The 14007-nt window shown below is 39.1% G+C and overlaps 2 protein-coding genes across 2 annotated transcripts; one reads left to right on the top strand and one right to left on the bottom strand.

Annotated features, from left to right (window-relative positions):
• Positions 1-792: 792 nt before the first annotated feature.
• LOC108237607 (matrix metalloproteinase-19) lies at positions 793-5979 on the top strand. The gene is made up of 9 exons (XM_017419147.3): positions 793-1051; positions 2184-2272; positions 2356-2486; positions 2563-2775; positions 3660-3905; positions 3999-4097; positions 4217-4381; positions 4499-4626; positions 4709-5979. The coding sequence occupies exons 1-9, from the start codon at positions 935-937 to the stop codon at positions 4946-4948; spliced, it is 1428 nt and encodes a 475-aa protein (XP_017274636.1). The 5' UTR covers positions 793-934; the 3' UTR covers positions 4949-5979.
• LOC108237621 (transmembrane protein 198) lies at positions 5855-12589 on the bottom strand. Its single transcript, XM_017419162.3, has 5 exons — positions 12414-12589; positions 10951-11254; positions 8119-8694; positions 7913-8037; positions 5855-7780 (listed from the first exon to the last, which is right to left on the bottom strand). Exons 2-5 carry the CDS (start codon positions 11102-11104, stop codon positions 7631-7633), a joined length of 1005 nt encoding a protein of 334 aa, XP_017274651.1. The 5' UTR covers positions 11105-11254; positions 12414-12589; the 3' UTR covers positions 5855-7630.
• Positions 12590-14007: the final 1418 nt, after the last annotated feature.

Below are 14007 nucleotides of genomic sequence, written 5' to 3' on the forward strand. Positions count from 1 at the left end.
AGAAGTCTGCTGACAGGTATCAGACTCAGGACACCTCTGTTGGAGAGAAAACAGAGCCTGTCCTGTTCATGATCCTCAACATGAGCCCATGTTTCAAGAACAAAGCCTCTCCCCCCTCTGAGTTTTTATGAGACATTATTTACTGTGATGAAACTGAAACAAAGAGGTTGTCCTCTGTCTCCAGTCTGAGACATTTTGTTGCAATGGTTGCTCAGAGGCGTCGCTGGTTTTGCTTCTATGGGCTCTGACATTAGGAACACTATAATTAGCCGCTGTTGTCCCATAGGGGACATGTGGTTACTTGTTTTCTTCAGAGAGTGGTAACTATAAAATAAAGAATGCTCAAGATTCTGTTGAAGGAACTTCAAAGTTTTCACATATAAATCACAACAGGGCGACAGCAGCAGAATTTCTCTGACACACATGCGAAGAGTGAAGTATAACCACTTCATTGGTATCAAAAAAAGGGATTCTTCCACCACAAATTCAAAGCTCTTCGTTGGTCATCATTTTTCCTAACTGGTGGGCAGTAGATTTCCTTTTTTTTAGTGTTTTAAATCCCAATTTATCTGTTTTCTTTATTGTAAACATTTCTTGGAAGTTATTTTAAACATTTTAAGACAAAAAAGCTCCAAATGGTGGTGGGGGCAGTTCTGATTGTGCAGTCTGAAATATGTGTTTGAGGGTTGTTTTTTTTTAAGACAGTCCACACATTACATTCCTTGTCAAAGTTTTATTGTGCGGTTTTGAGGCACGTCCGGGACAAATACTTGGTATAAAAACTCAATGCCCCGCACTAAAACGCCAGCTTCAGTGCCGGAGGACTAAGGATGGCTGCAGCTATGATTAGAAAGATACAACAGCTGTACGTTCTTTGAGATATATAAAAAAAACATCCCATTTTCTTGGATCTAAATCTGATACTTCTTCAGTAATGGAAAAAGACTCGCACCGGAAAATGGACTGCAGATTGGAGTTAATGGTGCTTTTTGTTTTGCTGACAACAGCCTCATCTATTGGTCAGAGCAACAACGACGTCAGGGAAGCAGTGGTAAGAAAACCGAGAAAATATAACCTTAACCACAGCGAAAATAGAAACTTGCACTGAGTTTACAGAGAAAACATTGTCGTCACAAATATTTCTGTTTCTCCAAAGGTTATTAACCACAAGCAGTTTTTAAAAACTGTTTTCATGATAATTTAATGTCAGCAAAAAAATTCTCAAATGTGAAATTTACATTTTCAAAACATACACTGTCGTGTTTCATACTGTCATTATGTTTTTTTAGGTTAAAACTCCGGCCACTACAGCTGCCCACAAATGACTGTAAATTTGAAGTTTTTAATTAAATACCCTAACATGTTTAACAACTACATTTTTCTATTTAATTTTTTATGTTTTTAACTTAAAGACTGTTATTAAATATATGATATTTCTGCCGTTTAAAGGTTATTTACCATAAACAGATTTACAAGGTATACGTCTTTTTTCATAACAGTGTAGCTTTAACTGTTCTCAAATGTGAAATTGACAGTTTTAAAAAAAATATACAGTACTTTGACATAAATTCTCATAATTTATTCTTTACGGTAAATTATGGCAACTAGTGATGGGTCCAACGGCTCTGATTCGGCTCGTCTTAGTACTAAATGAAGAGCCGTTTGGGAGCCAAAAGAGTCGGTTCTTTTTGGTGATCTGAGCCAAATCATTCAGATCCCAGAAAAGAGCCATATATCCCATCACCCCAGGCAACTGCAGATGCTGGTATTTTACTGTTAAGTCCACCATTTTGCTTGTAAAGAGTAGAAATATTGTCCACATATGGCTAAATCATTATATTTCATCATGCAGATTTGAACATAATTAAAGCTCCACAACAGCTAGATTTTATTGTTTCAGGATGACTAACACTAACTTTAATTGCAAACAATAATTAGCAAATCAAATATATATTTTTTAAAATTAAAAAGACAAGTTCATTTTATTTTCAACTATAGCAAACAGTTTGTTCCTGCTTGTTTCATTATAGAAGGCCCTAAATAGATCAAAACTATTTTTGAATGATATTGCCTCAGATTTCCTATAATTTATAACCAAAACAGAATTTAAAAGAAAAATGAAATATAAGGTTTAGAGACGAAGAAGCTCTTCACTACTGTTACACTGATTGCTTTCATTTTAGGCATATCTAAAGAAGTTTGGCTACCTGCACATCTCACTGGACAGAAAAGATCTCAACCACCCACCTGAGAAAATAACAGATGCACTGAGGTGACCATGATAAATGTACTTTCTATCATTTGTTTCTCATGATTCCTTTCAATCAAAGACAGTTAATTTTCTGTACACCTCAGAATTTTTCAGAAAGTGGCCAACATTCAGATGTCGGGCAAACTGGATTCAGCCACGCTGACAATGATGAGCAAACCTCGCTGCGGTCTGGAAGATTCTTTCAGTAATCAGCCTCTCAAATATCGAGTCATGGGTGGGTAGCTCTGTTACATAACCTCCAATCACTGCACTTTAAACTGTAAATATTAACTCTGGCTGTCACTGAACAGGCTACTGGCGTAAGAAGATGCTGACGTACCGCATCTACAATTACACCCCTGACCTGGGTCACGGAAAGACGCGTCAGGCCATCCAGAGTGCCTTTAAGTTCTGGAGCGACGTGTCGCCTTTACAGTTTAGGGAGCTGCATCAAGGACGAGCAGACATCAAAATCTCCTTTCACAGAAAAGACAAGTCCTGCCCCGTGCCCTTCGATGGGCGAGGTACGAGAACAACATGAGCGCTGCAGGGCATCTCAACCTTGTTATCCAAGTGCTTTAAAGGGATAGTCTAATATTTCTTTTAAAGTGATGTTCTGTTAAAGAGTTAACAGCAGTTAGTACCTTAGCAGCATCATCATGGAGCACAGAGTATGAAGAAAAGGGCAAAAGTCTTCATCCAGACGAGCCACGTTGTTCATTGTTTTTCAGGCTCAACAACTCTTTCTCAAAAACAACATACCGGTCGGTGTGAAAGGATGCTACATTAAACCTCTACACTTTTGCATGAATCCCTTTGGTTTAGTTTGTTGCTGTTTTCTCAACCGGACAACATTTGTGTTACTCTGCAAATGTTTGTGTGCTGAAGCATTGATAGATCAGGTATATACTGATGGTACCGAGGCTGTGCGATTGTATCAGTCTGCCCGATCAACACGTCCAAAGGTTTACTCGACTCCTGGCGGCCTGATAAGTTCACAGCCTCAACGTCATCGGCTTATAACTATTATGGTCTATTTATGGTTCACACAGATACATTTGTGTAGTAACACAGAAGTTTGGTGGAGAAAACAGTGACAAACTAAACAGTGTCATGCAAAAGTGTAGATGTTGCTTTTGAGAAAGAATTATTTTATAAGACTGAACAAACTATTTAAAAAAGGGCCCTTGATAGTCTGGCTAGCCATTAGCCTAGCCTGGACAAAGACTTTTGCCTCTTTCTCTATGACTGATGTCACGGCTGATAAGAGACTAACTACTGATAACTGTTTGACAGAACATCACTTTAAAAATAATTACACTATCCCTTTCAACAAAGAAACCTCTTAAGCACAGTAATCAATAAATAATCCTGAATCATTCAGTGAGAAGTGTTTTCCTGCCTACAGGTCATGTTTTAGCCCATGCCGATGCCCCTGAGTCAGGTCTTGTGCACTTTGATGAGGATGAACTGTGGACGGAGGGGAAGAGCTCCGGCTCCAATCTGAGGATTGTGGCAGCTCATGAGATTGGCCACGCTCTAGGCCTGGGCCATTCCCAGTACTACAGTGCACTTATGGCACCCATATACGCCGGATATCGCTCCAACTTCAAGCTACATCCAGATGACATTCAAGGGATCCAGGCTTTGTACGGTAAATAATGCAGGAATGTTTTCACACAGGAAAAAAAAGTTTCTGTTTTGAAGCACTATTCATGCAACATGCAGTAGTTGTTCCTTTTATCAGGAAAGCCAAAGAGTCTTCCGCCCAGAAATCCTAACCAGGTGGTACCAAAAGGAGTTCCCAGAGATCCGTGCAAGGCCTCTCTGGATGCAGTGATGTCGGGTACAGAGTCTAACACTGTCAGACTGAAATGAAACATGCTTCCTTTGATATTTTACCTTAGAAAACATTTGTTTCCCTTTTTTAGGAAGGTGACTTTGTTGGTACTTTCCCTCCTGCAGGTCCTTCAGATAAAACATACATGTTCAGTGGACAATACGTGTGGACGATGTCCAGCTCAGGATACAACCCTCCCACTGTGGTTTCTGCGCTGTGGAGGGAGCTGCCGGGGAGCCTCGATGCAGCCGTTTACTCTCGGAGGACTGGCAGGTCCTACTTTCTGAAAGGTGGATCTATTATTGATGCTGGCAAGCTTTTATGTAAATCTCTACATTTTTTCAGAACTTTTTCAGTCGCTGCAGTGTTCATACCACGTGTCTCACCAGCATGCGTTCCCTTCACAGGAGACAAAGTGTGGAGGTACTACGGCTTCAGACTTGACAGCGGCTTCCCCAAACGTTTGACCAGCATCCCTGCAAACATCGACTCTGCCTTTTACCATCCTAAAAGCAAAAAGCTGATCTTTTTTAAAGTAAGAAATAGATTTATTTCTATACATTTTTTTGTGACTGAACATCTACCTCATTTTAAAATAATTCCTTTTTTTATTTTAGGGTTCAGGGTACTGGCCTTGGGATGAAATAAGTCCGACAAACCTCCGTTCTTACCCCAGACCTATCAAGGAGCTCTTTAAGGGGGTCCCCAGCAGCGCTGATGCTGCTGTAACGTGGACTGATGGTTACGTCTACGTGTTTAAAGGCAGCCAGCACTGGCGCGTAAACCAGAAGCTGCAGGCGGTGGAGAAGAACTACCCTGTGGACACCGCCTCACACTGGGTGCAGTGTGATGACTGAGCCACCAGAGAACAGCAGAGACCCGACACTAACCTGAGCCACACAATGATCCAGTTTAACCACAGTTAGGAGAGAAGTGTGGGTGTGAAGGTTAACATCTGCCTTTTTTAACTCTTGACTCATAGTTTGTCATGTTTCTGAGAGATATACCTTTAAAGCTATCAACACAGACTGTTGCTTATTACCATAAAAAACAGTAGCAGCAGTGGATCATTTATAATCAAACATGTGACAAATAATACTAATTGATCTCTTTATTAGATTCTTTTATGTAGACTGTAGCAGACTTCCATGTGTTACACTGAGGCAACTGGTGAATGTTTACTGTACTAGTGTATGCATATTTATAATGTGGTTTATGTGAACAATAAGAAATATATTTTCTGGACACTTTGTAAAACAGGAGCAGGAAATAAAGTAAGCTGCTTTGGCAAACTTTAATCCTATGGTGGTTTTAAATCAGTTAATCAAATAAAAGAACATGTCTGACACGGTCACACAGATTTCTCTGCTGTCCATCCTACTTTCACCTGAGCAGGTGTCTCAGATGGTCAGCTTAGCTGAAATCAGTGGGTGGATCCAGGGTCTTTAAGGGATAAGGATTACCTGCTGAGAAAGTCTGCCTCACACACGTAAACAGACGGACCTGATGCAGGCGGATTGGATCAGCTGGCAGGTTTCTCTGGATGAATCCTGAGGCCGTTAGGAAAAAATCAGACTCCCAATGTCTGCGTCTACCTTGGCTGCACTTTTCGATCCACATATAATGAAAAAAGCCTCGAGTGTATTTGTGTCTCTATTACTTGAAAAATAAATGAATGAATGAATTGTAAAAGCGAGTCAGCATCAAAAACGATCAATTATAATTTCTCTTCAAAGTGGGTAAATGGGTTTTCTGCAGTTACAATAGAGTGAAAGTTTGGTACTTCTAAAAAATAAAATGGGCATTTTTGTTCCTGAGTTCTTGAATGATAATTGGAAATGTTGGACTTACTCAGACATAAAAAGAAAAAAACAAAACAAAACAAAAAGCAGATAGCTGCTGCTAAAGCAACAGACTCTTCTTCAGACAAAAAGCACAAAAACAATTTCCAAACTGTGAGCTTCCCGAGGACTGGATCAGAATCTGTTTTGTTTTTTCTATGTTAACCATTAAAGATTTCAACCCTCAATTTATTTTTAAATATTCATGTATTCTTTGTAGTTTTGTATTTGCATATTAAAACACCAAACAAAAACATAACCAGGGTGAGTTTTTTCTTCACTTTTAAATAAACAATAAAAAAACCTCTACAACAACATTTTAAAGTGCAGTTCTGTGGAAAGGTTATGAATAATTAATATCTTACCTGTTATAGATAGCTCTTAGAACAACCTCAGTTTGCAATAGGGTTTGTTTTGACTGGAATTATGAACCAACAGCTTGTTTGCACACAAAGTGGATTTCTTCCACCTTCAAACAACTCCAATTTAACATTTTATTAGTGGTTTGTGTCACTGCTGTTGTGCTATTTTACAGACCTTTACACCACTATCAATTTCACATATCTTCTATGCATTTTTCTATTTTTACATAAAATTCTATGATTATTTTCAAATTCAAATAGCAGCAGTACATAGCACTTCCAGTGCATCCTGGGCCACTTCCTGCAGGAATATCATAATATTTCTGCCAGAATAACTGTGTAATGCAAAATATATGGTGATGCAAAGCTTTACATCATAATCTTTGCACAAACTGCTGTAAAATTTTACAGATCTGAGTTGTTCTAAGAGAGAAAAATTCCTTTGGAAGTGGACCATCTCAGAAAGTACAAGTAGGCAAATAATAACTAGTCTGAGCTGATGCACTTTCAAATCAGATTTTGCCATCTTAAAACACTCTTCAAAGTTTTAGAGTGATTCTTGCAATTTAATTTTTTTTTACACCACCTTCAATTTGACATTACACCAATATTTTACAAAATTATTAAGAAATTCCTGTTGAAAGTGACTCCAGGCTACACAGAAAGAGGTACAACCAATTTCAAAAACCTCCCACAAAATTCTTTGTAAAAACCTATGTCATGAGGAACTGATGGTGGTGTAAAGGTAGATGAAACAGGAACGGCTGTGAAATTTTATATACTGGAGTTCCACTTTGGTCTCGACTGTGTTCAGATTAGCTGTTAGCTCATCAGTCCGGTCAGAATTAAACCCTTTTTCTCCAAACTGAGGTTATTAAAATAACTATTTGCAACAGGTAAGACAATATTTGCTCATATCCCATATCCTTTTATTTTCACTCATCATTCCTGTATGTATTTATTAAACCAAGTAAATGTAGACATGTCTTTAATCTATAAGCTGAATGAGTCCAGTGGACAGTTCTCTTTATAATGGAAAGAATTTAAAAAATAAAAAGGTTTAATGCAGTTGGATTTTGTTTGTCTAGTTTGAAGACAGAGACAAACTGCAATCATAAGCTTAATGATTGCCGAAGCTGCATCAGTTTGTCTTATAAAAAACTAATGAAGTGATGTTCACACATCTAAAATAAGACAGGATTCAAGCCAAGAGTTGAAATGCTTGAAGAGCTTTTGTGAAATTGAACAATTGTTAATCAATATTTAATCAACAGGATCTCACAACAGGTTTCTTAGGTTTGTGCTGTTTCCAGCTTCTTGACGCAGCTGTGTCTGTTCAGACTGTAAAGACGGGGGAAGCAGCAGTCAGAGGCACCATGGAGCCCGTCTCATAGTTAAAGTCAATCAGAGTGTGTGTGATGGTGCTGACGCTGCTGGTGGAGGAGCCTGTTCCCATCTGATGCTCTTGGAGTCTTTGGAGATAACTCTGGAAGGCCATCAGGTGAGAGAAACACCATTACCTTACTGAATATCTGCTACACAGGACAATGCTTGAACATGATTCTATTTTTTCAGAAATTCAAAGACTTGCATTTTACATTTTCATTCAGTCACTCACCGGTGCAAGGACATCCCCAGCGTAACGTTTCAGGGGTGGAGGCCTGCGCTGGCGGTATGGTCGGGGTCTTCTCCTTGATTCTCTACATTTGTGCTTCAGATGTTTCTTCTGTTTTTCATGTGCAGCTGGGGAGCAGCCAAAGGCGGTATAATTAAAAGATGAATACAACATTACACATAACAAGAGACTGATGTACCAAAACTCACTTTCCGTGTGTGAGACTCCCTTTGCAGTCAGCCACCACTGCACCAGCACGCCTGTGATACTCAGAACAGGACAGATCCCAGTGATCGCCCAGTTGAACCAGCAGAGCAGCCGAGGAGCGGCTTGACAAAACATATCGTACACCTGATCAGGCAGCATGAACGTCCCCAGCAGGTAGTCCACACACAGCATCGCGACTGTTGCTCCAAACACAGATGTGTAGATGACGCTGAAAAGTTTCTGCCACTGCAGCATGAACACAGCGGTGGAGATGCTGGCAGCCAGTATGGCGCAGAGAGGCACCCACACCGGCGACAGGCTGTAAAACTGTCCAATAATCACCAGCAGGGAGACGGAGACCAGGCTTCCCAGCTGCAGGCCGCTGAGGAGGAGTCCCAAGGTGGACACCGTCATGGTCATCAGTCCGCTCAGCACTCCCACACCCAGACCGATGCCCGCCTTGGTCTCTACTTTCAGCTGGCTGTTAAGTTTAGGCTCATTATGGTAGAGCAGGAGCACGGCTGCTGAGCCAAACATGAAGCCCGAAAAGAACATGACCACCTTAAAACAGCGATATCCTGGGGAGAGGAAGGAAAACTGTGATGGAAATGTCTCCTCATCTGGTACATACAGATTCAGCATCATCTGCAACATTTTCTGAAGCTCCATTCATACTTTTAGGCACAAAATAGTCCCATCATGAGTGACAATAAAACAAAATAGAAATTTTCTAAAGACATTTTGCAGAATGCCAACGTGGCTATTGCCTACAATTATAACATCAAGTTTTTGAAAGTTAAAGATAAGAAGAAATGCCTTCATTATTCTAACTTTACAAGAAGTGGACCAATAATAAAATAAAAAAATAATGTTAAAGCTGCTGCCAGTGGCTCATCAGTGCCACCATGGTAACCACACACCTGCGTCTCTCACTCCCTGACTGCACTTTTAAGAGAGGCAGGCAGAAACACAGACCAAAATGCAAGCCTTACTCAAACAGTGCAAACTGAGAGATACGCTGAGTCAAAGAAAACAAAAATATCCATGTTGTGTATAATTTGTACATGTACAAAAAAGTTGTGGGCATAAGAAGAGTTTGTTTGCAAAACTTGGGACAGTTTAAACTGCTGAAGAGTGAGTGTGTAACATAGACCTTTGTCAGATGAAAATCTCCAAAAGTTACAAAACCTAAACAGAGATTGTGCAGTAAGTATTCAGGATGTTAAAATTAAAGTCCTGTAAAGTCCAGCTTTCTTTGACCCATTTACATTTTAAATGATGCTTCTACTGTGACGTATAGTTGAGTTAAAGAGCAACAAAGAGGGCTGGGGTTTCTCACTTGTTTAGTCAAAATCCCATTCTTCTGCGTGGGAAAATATCTCACATTTTTTGTGAATTTCCTACCAAAAGTCATTTTAAGCTGCAGGGTGTCAAAATGAACAGAAATTGTTACAACAATAGTAATAACAATAATTCATTTCTTATCACCCCTTTTAAAACAAAGTGAGACACCTTCTATTCCTAAACAAGTCAAATGAATCATTTGGTTTGTTTATATGTTTGCAGGAATTCTTATTGTGATACTACAGAAGACAGCTTTGCTGTAACAACTGTCTCAGCGAGGGGGCTGAAAATAAGATTATTAGGACTTGAGCTTCAGTAAAACTCAGTCAAACTCCTGGCGGCTTTTTCTTTGATGATAAATGCCTACAAACATCTGTAGTGGAGTACCAACAGAAGCTGGCTGTGCACACGCAGATGACATTCAGCTAAAGTGCATTTTATTTTACAAGTTGTTCATTTTTTTAGATATTACTGCAGGGGTGTCCAATCCTGGTCCTCGAGGGCCACCTTCCTGCAGGTTTTACTTGTTGCTCTGCTCCAACACACCTGATTGGAATCAATCGGTGATTAACAGGCTTCTGCAGAACTTGAAGAGGTAATTTAACCACTGAATCAGGTGTGTTGGAGAAGAGAAACAAGGAAAACATGCAGGATAGTGGCCCTCCAGGACCAGGATTGGACACCCCTGTATTACTGGGTAGCAGCATCTCTCATTTAACAACTTCTAACCATTTTTTCCACTCAGATATATAACATTTTTTTTAGTAAGAGCCAAATTTAAAAAAACTGGCATCTTTTCGTGTTGTTTATTTGAGCAACTACACTCAGAAAAATGTCCTTAATTTCTAACAGAATCCTCTAAATAAATGACAATAAGAAACTTGAGCTGCATGTTAGGATGCAAATCGTTCTGAGTGTCTCGCTGCTTGTTTTATTTATGTTCATATTTGACAGCAGGCATTCTGGTGTCCATGTGGACTGGATACACGTGACACGATAACATCAGAAGTTACGTAAAGAAGTCATCACAGGCGACTCTAACACACTGTGGGAGAATGTGTCACATGTTTCAGGAAGCAGGGTTCTGATTTTGACTCCATATTTCCCCCCAGTTAAAGCAGGCAGAAGTTTATCTGTTTCAGATGCATCCAAATAGATTTTTTACGTTCCCAAATACAAAACCACTGAGTCCACATGAGCTGCTGTCAGCTTTAGCACGCTGACAGCAGCAGGATTTCATTCAGAGTAACAGGTGGTGGTTCATGGATGCTGCCTCGATCAAATTCAGAGACAGAACTTCCCATCTGCCTCCTCCAGCTTTGGGATTATCCACACTAAACCCCTGGCAGCCTGCAAACACCTGACGCCGAAGATTTAAACCTCCAGGTGAGCTAATGTTTTAAAGGAATTAATTTCAAACAGTTGCATGTTATTACATGTCGTCACTGTGACGCCAGGGATGGAGGTTTTACGTCATTGTGGATACGTACCAAAAAAGCAGTAGATGAGGCCAAACGAAAGGCAAACAGAGCAGACAATAGACGAGATCGCCTCATATCGCAGATTAATCTCAAAAGTACAGATATCTACTTCAGTTAAGCCAGCTCCTGGCTCCTCAGTGACGTAGAGTGAAGAGACCGCCATCTTGGAGGATTCTGTGCTCAGCAGCTGCTTCGGACATGAATCTGTTTGGTTCACTGGGGAAGAGAAACTGGAACGGCCTGAATGTGGAGTCCGAGGAAAGAGGAAGCTCCTGGATTCAAAGCAGGCACTAAAATGTTTCCTGTTGTGCACCTGCAAAAAGAAAAGACACAAGAGTCAGCGAATGCAACCTAAGAGTAACAAATCATAGCAGTTTCTCTCAGGGGGGGGAGAAATATCACTTCCGCTTTGACATTTATTCATGTTTTCAGGTGACTCATTAGTTGTAGCTCTTTAGGAGAAATATATGACAGGATATGTTTTTTTTTTTTTTTTTCATGTTCATTTTCCCCAAACCAGGAACCAGGGAGGGAAACTGCGCGTCCCCTCCAAGTTTGTGTTGTGTTCAAGAACAGGATGCAGACGAGGAAATGACTCAGTGCCATCGCTGCTCAGATGTATTGTTCTGAGCATGTGCTTTGGTCATCTGTTTACTGGACAACATGATAAAAACACAGACAGACAGAGATGGAAGCTCGGAGATTAAATTAAAAATAATAATAATAAAAAAACCACAGTAAAGAATCAGACTCCTGCATTCAAAATGATATGTTTTATCAATTATTAAGTTAAAGCACTTATGCAGAGCAGCAGCCCATATGAAAACCTTATTATAAATGCATTAAATATTTATTATGCCTATAACAAAAAATACATTATCATTTAACAACCTATAATTATTTAATAACCTGTAATTTTGACTGGGTTAACTAAATTTATCAACGTTTCTGAATTAAATAACAGAAGACTGATATATTTTAAGGTATGAAAATAAGTACAAGTATATCCACTTAATCACACTTTACCACTCTGCAATATTCATAACGCTCTCAATTAAACCAGACATATTAAGTCAGATGTACACACTTTTTTTCTTTCGGCTGATAGTACGACTCTTCAGCTCCAGTTTTTATTACTGTAAAGCTGTTCAGGCAGACCCTACACTCAGTAAATGGACTTAGAGGAGCTTTAGCAGTGACTCTTCTGTCAGCTCTATTCCTTTGTACAACACTTTCCGATGACTATACAGTAACAAGAAAAAGTGTTAACGATAGAAGATAAAATGCAAATATAATTTAAAATTTTTTCTATTAATTTCTGAATATTTGGTGAAATTCCACCATGAAAAACAAAAAAGGGAAACTTCTCTGTAATATCAGTATGATTATTTACAATCAAGGGTTCAAGAGCAGTTTTGACAGGTAAATGTGTGAAATGAACATATAGATTGAAGAAATATCCTTTGACCTACCTGCACTGACTCATATCTTCACAGAGGGATGTAAACTTTATGAGAAAACAAACGTGTCTTCACTGGTTTGTTTAATTCCAGCGAAGAAGGAGCATGGAGTCAGGAGCTTGTCAGGAGTTTGTGTTGACCGTGTGGTTTTTCCCTCTGAGAACTGTGTGTGTGTTTGACTTAGTGTCCAATTGTAAGTCTCTCATCTGTGCCTGTAAACAGCTGACGCCTGAGAGGAAGGCCATCTGCCCCCAGCGTTAGAACCACACTGCTGCCAAGTCCAAGGCCAAGTAAGTTCAACTCTGCATGAAGCCCAGTAAGATCATTGTTTTATTCAATTTGAGTTTTCATTAAGGTAAAAAGCAGCTCCAGATAAAAAGGATGTAGCCTTTTTGAACACAGATTTGTTTTTTGCGCTTCTGAAACTTTCCAAAACAATTTAATTGAAGCCATTTTTATACTGTAGCCTGTAAAAAGAAAATTATTCTGGGTATGTGTTTAAGCTGAGCCAGTTGCTTAATTTTAGTGCTGGCAGTATATTTTATGGGCCACAACATTTTTTTGATGAAGATATGTTTGGAAATAAAAGTTAAAGAAAGTCTTTGTTTTCTAGTTTCACCATAAAACTGACTTTTCTGATCTGGACTGAATAAACTGAATGTCCACCTTATAAACTGTTTTATGAAAAGTGCTGATCCACTGAATTGTTTTTGAGCACAAAAGTAAAAGTCAAACTGAAGCCATTTCCAGCCAACCAGCAGCTGGATAATGATTTACTGCTAAGCATGTAAACATCTGCATACATTTGCAAAAACAAAAAGGGCACAAGGACTTTATTATAGCTTCTAAAAAGATTATTTTCCCCCAAAACATCATAAAGTTGATAAAAAAAAGTCAAAGGGCCAAGTTAAAGTCTAAATCAGAAAAAAACAAAAAACAAAGCAGGAATAAATTAAAGCCTCGCATCTAGCGTGAAGGAATGCATATCGCCCATCATCTTTCATGCCAGGAATTTAAACTAAGATCTATTTATTTTGAGAAAAGATAGAGTTGGAGCCATTTTGGTCAAACCTTAAAAATAACATTTTGTGCAATCTCATGTGATATGATAATATGTCACACTTATCTCATTAGGATGTGTTGTGAATGACTCAGCTACTACATTATCACATTTTAGCTCAATATCTGCAAAACTGGCAGAGTTATAACCACTTTTGTGTTGGCTAAGGTCAATTAGCTGTGGCTGCCATCTTGAATTGGGTTGACTCCAAAAGTTTATCAGCTGTAGATGTTCATTTCATTGAAATATATCCAGCGGTTCATGAGATATTGTGTTAACAGACAGACAGACAGAGTTAACGCCACCAGTTTTAAACAAAAATGTCACACAACGAGTCTGTTGTGAGTGGCTCTCAGCTACTAGCACATCAGGGTTTAGATCAATATCTGTAAAACTGAGTGTATTTCTGTGGATTTGTGTGTGTGTGTGTTTGTTTTCTATCTATGGCAGAGGGCAATTTAAAAACATTAAAAACAATAAACAAAATTAAAAATGCATAAAGCAAGCCGTGACTTCATGTGGCCGGTTGTGTTATGATCACAATAA

This window comes from Kryptolebias marmoratus, linkage group LG8, assembly GCF_001649575.2.
Source record: "Kryptolebias marmoratus isolate JLee-2015 linkage group LG8, ASM164957v2, whole genome shotgun sequence".
NCBI lineage: Eukaryota > Metazoa > Chordata > Actinopteri > Cyprinodontiformes > Rivulidae > Kryptolebias > Kryptolebias marmoratus.